At 36.7% G+C, this 10118-nt stretch overlaps 1 protein-coding gene across 1 annotated transcript; it reads left to right on the top strand.

The window, feature by feature from the left end:
• The first annotated feature begins 7229 nt into the window (after positions 1–7229).
• On the top strand, positions 7230–8287 carry LOC113345159 (late embryogenesis abundant protein Lea5-like). The gene is made up of 2 exons (XM_026588979.1): positions 7230–7538; positions 7770–8287. The coding sequence occupies exons 1-2, from the start codon at positions 7462–7464 to the stop codon at positions 7999–8001; spliced, it is 309 nt and encodes a 102-aa protein (XP_026444764.1). The 5' UTR covers positions 7230–7461; the 3' UTR covers positions 8002–8287.
• Positions 8288–10118: the final 1831 nt, after the last annotated feature.

Here is a 10118-nt window from a genome sequence, read left to right as displayed (position 1 = left end):
TTTAGGGTTGTGAGATGAATTAGAAATATGGGTATGTCTCACATTTAAGGTTACAATGAGATAGTTGACTTTCTGTTGTTGATTGCAGGTACCAGATGGGGTTTGAAGTTGATTTTGTGATGAAGGAGAAGACCCTGGTGGGCTGTTGGTGTTGAGATTGTGGTAGATCTGTGAAAGATGGGTTACAGCTGTTGTTTGTATGAGGTTTGTATGGTGATGTTGTTGTTGTTGTGTGATGATGAAAGAAGGAAACAGGACTCAAGACTGTTGCAGTTACATCTCAAATAGAAAATGAGTTATTCTCGGTAGATGTATGCCTGGGATATTACAGGTGGAGCTGTTAATCGTTCGTGCTGGTCTCTATGGATTGTGAGATTAAGGGAAGAAATTAGTGTAGAAAGCAATTGCAGGTGCTGTGAATTGTGCAGGATTTGTATGAATGCAATTGCAAAGATGTTGGTCTTGTGGTAACAGTGATTGCAGAGAAGTCAGATGAGGCTAGGAAGCAACTGAGATTGCAGGTGGAGAAGGTATATCAGTTGGAGATGGAATAATGAATTGTGTTGCAGGCAGTGCTGGTGGTGCAGAGTATATGACTGTGAGTTATGGAAGTTATGGAGAATCTCATTGATGGCTATGGTAAAACGAGTTTTGCAGTTGAGAACAAGGTGTTGGTCTGAGGCTGTATTGCAGATGAAGTCGCAGGAATGCAGTGATGATGTGTAGAAGAGGGTGTTTGCAGTTGCAAATGGAGAATGTGCTGACGGCTGCGAGCTAACAGATACTGGTGGTGTTTGGAGCAGAAATGAACTGAGCTGGATGGCTGTGACAGATGCATTTCATGAACTACAGTTGGATTGGAGTAGTGAGTCTGAGGCAGAAGTGGTGATAATGCAGGCAGTGATGCTGATACATTACAGCTGAGTTGGAGCATGTGGTACCTGCAATGGAGGTGAACTGCAAGTTATGACTATTGCAGTCAAGAGTAGGGTTTGAGATGCTGACTAACTGCAAGTGCAGAATGGTTTTTGTTAGCTGAAACAAGGTGGTTACAAAGTTACTCAAGGGATGTGAATCTATGACAGTGTGTTGAGATGTCTGGAGTTGCAGCTCTGAAGAAATGCATAATTGAAGGCTTAAAAGGAAAGATGCGTAATCATGGCGCATGACTGACGCATGGCCTGTGCAAACTGCAAATGGTTAATGGCCTAGGACAAGGTGACTCAGACCTTGACTCGGTCCTGACTCGGTCTGACTCAGTTGACCGACCGAGTTGACTCCTTTGACCGGGCGGACTTTACCGGTCACCTGAGCTACTTTCCGGTGACTCCTCCGACCAACTTCCTGTCACTTTTCGACGACAAATTGACAGAGTTTCTACACGGGTTTTTATCACTTTTGGGCCACGCGGATTTTCATCTAATGGACTTTGAAGATTAGACCTAATTTTGGAAAGAAAAGGGATATAAAAGAAAGAATCCTACAACTTTTGGGAGATCACATTTTTATTATTCTTCTTGGAGATTTGGAGATTTTCTAGGGTTTGCTTTGCTTTCATATTCTTTATTCTATTATTGATTATAATGATGATGAACTTCATTATTATGAGTAACTAAATACAACAATTGGTTATGGGATAAAAGTTGATTTCTCAAATATGATATTTGATTCTTTGAAATAGTTTTGTCTCAAGGTTATTGTTTATGATTCATTATTATAATTGTTTATGGTTTGATTGTTTGGTTGGTTGAGTCCGAAATCAATCCAATTTGCATTCAACCTAAAGCTAGGTTAGGGTTTTTAGTACGGAAAAGTTGTTAATCTCTGATTTTTAGTGGCATCTTGTGGTTAATACTTGTAGTGATACATCTTTTTAATCACATATGAATTATAATCTTTGTTAAAACAAATAGTGCTTTTACACCTTTGTTTGCATTGATTAGTCTAGTTTCATAGAACTTATTGCTCTTCGGAAGTTAAACTTAATTGTGCTTTTATACTTTAGGTTGCTTTTTAAGAAGAATTCACATATGCATCTTTTAATGTGTTTTTGGTGACATATGGAAATAAATGGGATATACTTGCGATCAAGATATTCTAGGACTTTTAATAAATAAAAGATTAAATTATCAATTTTATTCAATGATGAAAAATACATGCTTGTGAATGATACTATCCCATGACCAATATCTTCTCCTTATTGATTATTCCAATTATTTGCTTTGCTTTACTTTGTTTTATTTGATTTGCTAAAACAAAATCCCCCTTGGTTACCTTAGAAACTGAAAATTGCATAACAACAATTGCCTCTCCGTGAATACGAACTCTTTCCTACCACTTACTATATTATTGTAGTTGAGTAAGGAAGTGAATTATTTTTGACGGGTTGACAACCGATTAACGGGGATCTAACATGGAGTTGTTGAAATCATATATGGATTTAGGAGAATTAGACGTCTCTTTTGATGACTTCAATTTTTATAATATAGATCCGGATAATCAATATCCAGTCCGAGCCTATAAGAAATCTCTTCAAGATTTGATCTCTCATTATGAAGGATCCTTCTCAAATATTAGATGCCCAGATCCAAATCATGATTTATCTGAAAATGAACATGTCAATTTTGAAGTTTCCCCATCTCCAAACTCTCATACTCCATTTATTGGGAATGTTTAAGAGAAAAATCATTCTAAAAGGTTCAAAGCAACTGATCCAAGCACTGATGGCCAGGTACCTCCTTCCCTCTTTTCATCTCAAAGCTTTAGTTTTTTTAATTCCTATGATCTGATTCATAAAATAGTTTGCAGTAATAATATTGGTTCTTGTCATACGGTTTTTGTTGATTTTGCTACTATAGTTTACATTATGAAAATACTATCTTGGAATGTTCAAGGCCTAATGGGCAAGGATACGAGAGACCATTTAGAAGACATTATTAAAAAGCATAACCCTTATATTATTTTTCTTGTGGAAACCAAGTGGGTGAGGAAAAAGCAAGGAGTCTAACTCAAAGATTTCATTACCCAAATTCCTTATTTGTTAGCTCAATAGGATTGTCAGGGTTTTTGATTCTTTTATGGAAAGATGGTTTTCCATATGGTGTTGCTTGCTGCAAGGATAACATGATCCATCTTATCATCACTTCTAATGATTCTAAACAAGAGTGGCTCCTATTTTGTATTTATGGCTCAACACATTTAGAAACCAAAAATCAACAGTAGGAATTCATAGGATAACTGAGTGAAAATATCTTTCAACCATGGGGGATTATTGGTGATCTCAATATTTATATATCAAATTGTGATGCTTCAACAAGTGTCAATACAATTGATAATTGGGTTTGTAATGTCATCACCAATGCTGGTTTAATGGATATGGGTTACTTGGTCAAATAGAATAAATGGGAAAGGTTATAAACGGGCTAGGATTGATTTAGCCTGCATAAATCAAACGGGATTAGGGATTATCCTAATTCCACAGTGAAACATCTTTCTTTTTTGGGCTCATATCACTGTCCCATTTTGCTTACCACAGAGCCACATTTGTTTAAACCCCAAAATGCTTGGAAATTTTACAGATGTTGGCTCTTAGATCCTAATTTCTCATAACTTATGGGTAATTCTTTGAGTTCTTCATCTACAGGAATTACACTACCTCAGAAATTAAGAATTGCTAGATCTAATCTATCAAAATGGAATAGCCATCATTTTGGTAAAGTCAACTATCATACTCATAGACTCAAGAAACAATTGTCTATATATCAGGCTCAACCATTTAGTGAAGAGAATTTTAATAAGATCCATCTTGTTATTAATGAGTTGAGCTATTGGAAGAAGATTGAAGCTGACTTTTGAAGAAAAAAAATATGGGGATCACTGGGTTAAGGATGCTGATTCAAACACGACTTATTTCACTCAATAGCAAATAGAAGAAGGTCAAGAAATCATATTTCAGCTCTAAGAGATGAACATGATCAATGGCATTACACTTACAATGACTTGGAGAAACTACTCACTAATCATTTCTCAAGCATTGCTAAATGTAAAAATCCTCAAATTCAAGTTCAATACTTTTAAATTATCACTCCTACAATTACCCAGGCAGAAAATTAAGCTCTTATAACAATTCCATCACAGGAGGAAATTTATATTGTCCTCAAGAGCACGCCTAGCTGGAATGCCCAAGGGTCAGATGGATTTCCTGTAGGTTTCTTTTTAGCTCACTGGTCTATAGTTGCTGAAGATGTTATAAATCTAGTTCAACAGTTCTTTATTCCGAGAGAGATGCCTTCAGGAATTAACCAAACAGTTACATGCTTAATCCCGAAGACTCATAGACCTTCTTCCCATAATGATTATAGACCAATTGGCCTGTGTAACATCACTTATAGGATAATCTCAAAAAATTTAGTCACCAGAATGAAACCGTTGATGAAAAACACCATTTCTACGTATCAACTCGCTTATGTACCCAAGAGATACATAAATTATAACATAGTCATGGACTATGAACTAATCCATACAATGAAAAAATCAAAAAAAAAGTAGGGTTTGGTTGCACTCAAATTAGACATGTCCAAAGCCTTCGACAGGGTTGAATGAAATTTTATAGATGAAATGCTTCTCTCTTTGGGCTTCTGCGAAGAATGGCGTACTTTAATTCAACAGTGTATATCGACTACTACAGTGGCGATTAGACTAAATGGGAGTACCTGCCAATCTTACATCCCTTCTAGATGACTTAGGCAAGGGGATCCTCTATCCCCTTGCCTTTTCATTATATCCATGGAATATCTAGCAAGATCATTAACTGTTGCAGAATCTCTTAATCATCTCAAGGGTATCAAAGTAGCGAAGAATTCCATTTCCATCAATCATCTGCTGTTTGCGGATGATTGTATGTTGTTCTTTAATGCAGGCAAGACTAGTATTGCTCAAGTCAAAGCATGTCTGAAGAAGTTTAGTGATCTCTCAGGCAAACTTATTAACTTCTCCAAATCATCGGCATTCATTACAGGGGACCTGTCGCACGCATAAAAAGTTGATATTAGAAATGAGCTTGGTGTTAAAGAATTATGTACCTCAGATAAATACCTTGGATTTCCAATACTCTTTGGGAAAATCAAAGTATAATTTTTTTATCTCCATCCAAGATTCTTATGAGCATAGGTTCCGGTTGGTGTGCTAAGACTCTAAATCAAGATGCAAGGTCAACATTAGTAAAGTCAGTTTTAAACACAATCCTTTCTCATTATATGAGTAATTTCAGACTCCCAAAAAACACAATTAGTAAATTAGATACTCTACAAAGAAAATTTTGGTGGGACACAAATCGAGTAAGGGTTTAAATTTAATTGCTTGGAGTTCTCTTTGTCACTCTAAAGCAGATGGAGGATTGGCTTTTAGAAATCTAGAGCAATTTAATCTAGCCTTTATAACCAAACTGGTTTGGCGATTATGCACGGAGGAACATAAGGAGTGGGTTAACATAATGAAAGCCAAGTACTCTCTTACTCCGACTTTCTTCATCTACAAGAATCTCCTACTAACTCCTCATGGATATGGAAAGGACTAGAAACATGACTTCATTATGTAGGAAAATTCTATAGATGAGATGTCAGATGTGGAACTAGAATCTTAGTGTGTTATGATAAATGGATAGAGGGGCTAGACTGTCCTCCAACACCAAATGCCTCTTTTAAAGAACCAACTAGAATAGCCTATGTTTCAGATTTAATGCTTCAGAATCCAAGAAGATGGAATGCTCATCTTGTTAGAGATCTTTTCCCAGCTGAAATAGCTAATTCAATATTAAATATGCATTTGGTTCAACTAGGCAGGGATAAGATGATCTGGGAACCAAGTAGAAATGGAGAATTTTCGGTTAAGTCTGCTTACAATGCTTTGATGAGGAAAACTAGCTTGACAAATGATTCTCGGTTAAATAGAGCAAACATTAACTGGAAGGCATTATGGAAAACAAACACTCCCCCACAAAGTTAAGCTATTTATTTGGAAATGTCTCAAAGGAATAGTGTCGACTGCAGTAAAGCTATATGAGTATAGGAAATATATTGATACCATTTTCCCCAGATGTTCTCAAGGAGATGAAATACTCCAACATTTGTTGTTAGAATGTGATAATTCCAAGTCAGTCTGGTTAGCGATGAATGTCAATGTTGCCCAATTACTACAAAATAATATTCGAGTTACAGATTCGATATCAAGCTGGTTTGATAACTCAAGTCATAATTATTCTCAAGATAAGGAACATTGGATTTTAACTGTTATGATAACAGCTTGGAATATATGGAAAAATCGATGCTCAAAGGTCTTCCAGCATAAGAATCAGAATGTCTGTTCTACAGTTTATTACATAAAAAACATGATAAATCATTGCTCTCTCAATAGCTCATTCAACAAGCAACACAATCAGAGGAAATTTCATCAGACTTGCACACCTCCTTCACATCGTGAATTGAAATTAAATATTGATGCTTCATTTGATTATACTACTTCAAATTTTGGAATTAGTCTAATTGTTTGTGACTCTTCAGGGTAATGCTGCGGCATCAGAGACAAGTACTTCTATGGAGGAATAGATCCAGAGCAAGCTGAATGCTTGGCCATGAAAGAAGTTATGTTATGGGCCAGAAAAAATCACTTGCAGAATGTCATCTTTAAAAGCGCCTGTATAAATGTGGCTGAATCATTTAACAGCTCTAAATGTTTAGTGCAATGGAAGAACCAAGGTCTTGTTGATGAAATCAAGTACCTTCTCCCTTTTGTTTCTTGCTCTATTGTTAAATATGTATATAAATCGGCAAATAATGTTGCGCATGTAATTGCAAACACTGTGAGAACGTCAAATAATGTTGCGTATGTAATCGCAAACACGTAAGAACTAATATGAACTCTTTTGCTTATGTTTGTAACATCCCATCTAAATTTGCTAGAATTATAGGGATGATCAAACTAGCTGTTAGTTGAAATTATGTACTTAATGTTTTAGTAACGAAGTGTGGTTTCCTATAAAACTTTTTTTTTAAAAAAAGCAGCAGTTTCTGGTACTTAAAGATACCCCACGTGTCAAACTTAAAGAGGACTCTTCCCTAGTCCCACCCTTTTTGTTTTTTGACTTGTTCTCTCCAAACGCCGCCCGAAACATCCGTCCATCCTATGAATAAACCCTTAAATCTCTCCTCCTCTATTTAAACCCCTTCCTCCTCCTCCTCCTCCTCCATTTCTCTCCATCCTCAACCAAAGTGTTTTTCAGAGAAACACAAACAAAAAACAGAGAGGGATTCCGTTTTTTCATTAGCCTCACAATCTTCTTCTGCTGTAGAACAGAAAATCAATCTAAAAAAACTTTCTTTCTTTCTACAGTAGTTGTTGTTGTTGTTTGTTTGCTATCTGAAAAAACGCCACACCCAGATCTCTTTTTTCAAAAAATAAAATAAAATGGCTGCTCGTTCTTTCTCTAAAAACGCTCAACTTATTTCTTCTCTCATCGATGGCGTTTCTCTTTCTCTTAACAGGTAATAACCTCTCTTCATAGTTCCAGAAACAGGGATTTTTTTTCTCTCTGTTCTTAGCATAAGCCGCAGAATCAAGATCTGTGGATTATTTCCTTTTTAATGAAACCCTGGCCGTTGGATACAAATTCTTCTTTATTTTAAGAAAAAGCCGTTTTTTCCGGGTTGTGTTTGTAATACCGAGATATCGCTTTGTTTTTAACGTGATTTTCGTTGATGTGGTTGTTTGTACAGATCTAGAGGAATCTCATCAGTGGCGACACAAGCCGTTGGATCAAGAAAAAGTGTGATGGTGGTAACCGGGGGAGACGTAAAATCAAAATCGTCGCCATCAGCAGGATCAGTGACTGAAACATCTCCATGGGTTCCGGATCCCGTTACTGGATATTACAGACCGGAGAGTCATGCGGATGAGATTGATGTGGCTGAACTTAGGGAGATGCTTTTGAAACAGAGACAGCATTAGATTGTTTATCAATGTTTAGTCTAAATTGGATTGATTTTTTGATGATCGATCAGTGCGTAACAGCGTAGCGTGATTATGCTGTGCTTGCTGCACAATTTAGATTTGTTTTATTAAGCAGTTTTGATGATGAAATTTGTTGACAGTACACACCCAGTTGTGCCCCCGGAGTTTGGTCGGGGAGAAATGTCTCTCTTTTTACCGGGGAGGAAATTTTTATAATAACCAAATGTCAGGTTTTCATGGCTCATTTGTTATCGCACTAGTCATTGTTTCCTTGCAATTTCTAGTCGTGAGAGTTGAGACTATGATATTATGTCGTGATAAGGTGCACGACATTTTTGGTACGTCCCTGTTTGAACATAATCATCTTTTTGGTACGTCCCTGCTTGCACAAATTATTTTGCACATAAGGTTCATTAAAACAACAATTTCTTTGCATTAAAAATAAGATTTGTTTGTTTTATTACATTGAAAACAATAATTTTTTTCATTCGGAATAAAAAATGTTGTTTTTAGTGTAAAAGAAATCAATTTCTAGTAAAATAAGGCAAAAGAAACACAATCATCCAACCAAAAACACTTTGAACATGACATAGTTAAACCATTTTATTGCATCAAAGGGAAGGTATGGTAAATTTGCCTACTTAGAAACTTACACATACTTGTTCCTCTTGAACCAAGCCTTTTTCCTTACCAAAACTCTCTTAATTTGAGTATCAACTCTGTAAGCCTACCGAATTTCTAATGTCCTTTTACACTATTTACACATTGGATACAATGGTCACAAATTGTTCACAACACTTGCACATGCATGGGAAAGCCATCTGTTCCATAAGGCAATTCCATAATCTCCAATAACTCTGGCTACGAGCCAGTTTCTTCTCGAACTCGAGTCAGCCTGCTACATATGTTCTATAACAGTTACGGACACTCCCTTAGGTTCTACAATCCTTCTATTTTTTAGTGTGAAAGATAGAAAATAGAAAATAGAGAAAGAGAAGGAGAATTCTTATTCAATGTAGAGAACAAATAAATATTACAGCCTCTATTTATAGGGATAGACACAAGGGCATCTGATGAGTCCTAAAAAGTGCATATTTCTATATATTTTTCTTGGCATTTAACTCATCTTTTGTGCATTAATTCTACATTTTATCCCATATTCTGTATTTTCTTTGTTTTCAAGAATAAAATATTTTTATTAACTAATTTTGCATTTTTAGGTAATAAATAAAGTTTGGATGAATAGCGGAGCGGAAAAGAGCAGAAAAGTGGTGAAAAGCCGGGAGGAATTACACAAGGAAACCGCGAAGAATGTTGTGCACAAGACCAGAAGGATGAAAATGGGCCCACAAAGGAAGAAATTGTTCTTAAAGAAGAAGTGGGCTCAAGATTGTTTAAGACCAAACACATTTCCTAAACCCAAACCCATTTTCTAAGCCTAAAATCAATACCCGAACCCGTTTCCCCTCTTAACCGTCAGATTGGATCCATTCCATCATCCAACAGTCGCTTCATCACAGTGCATCAAACTCTGAAGCTCCTGTCTAACACTACAGCACCTAACTCCATCTGGAGCCATCAGTTTTGTTGTGTCTCACAATCCTACGGTCGCTGCAAGCATTGCCATCTCAGCCAATAGATTCGATCCAGATGTGTCGATCCAACGCTTTAAATCACTGGACATCGAATTATGATACATCCGCTCAACACCCTAGTACCTAACCCTATTCCTACCCAACCAAACACCCCCTCACTCTTTTCCATCGACTCCATCTTCTCTTTCTCCCCTCACCTCCTCTGCAACCTCCATGTCCGCCACCATCTCCTCCACCTGCTATCCCAACTGCTCCGCCATCACCACCATAATTACCACAGCGTCAAACAATGATAACCCATCATTGTTCCCCTCTCCCTAGTCCGTCTACTTTACTTATTCCACACATTTTCAACCGACACCCTAAAGTGTGAAATAGGTAAATTAGGTCGATCTAGAGGCAAATTGAAGGTATGAGAAGCAAGAGAAGACTAATTCTAAGCATGGGTCGAAGTTTGATTGGAGTCAGAGATTAGGTAAATTTCTAATTTTAATTTCTAAAACCCTAATTTTTCTGATT

Source organism: Papaver somniferum, unplaced genomic scaffold (genome assembly GCF_003573695.1).
Source record: "Papaver somniferum cultivar HN1 unplaced genomic scaffold, ASM357369v1 unplaced-scaffold_81, whole genome shotgun sequence".
NCBI classification, from domain to species: Eukaryota; Viridiplantae; Streptophyta; class Magnoliopsida; order Ranunculales; family Papaveraceae; genus Papaver; species Papaver somniferum.
This window is presented reverse-complemented; position numbering and strand designations above follow the sequence as displayed.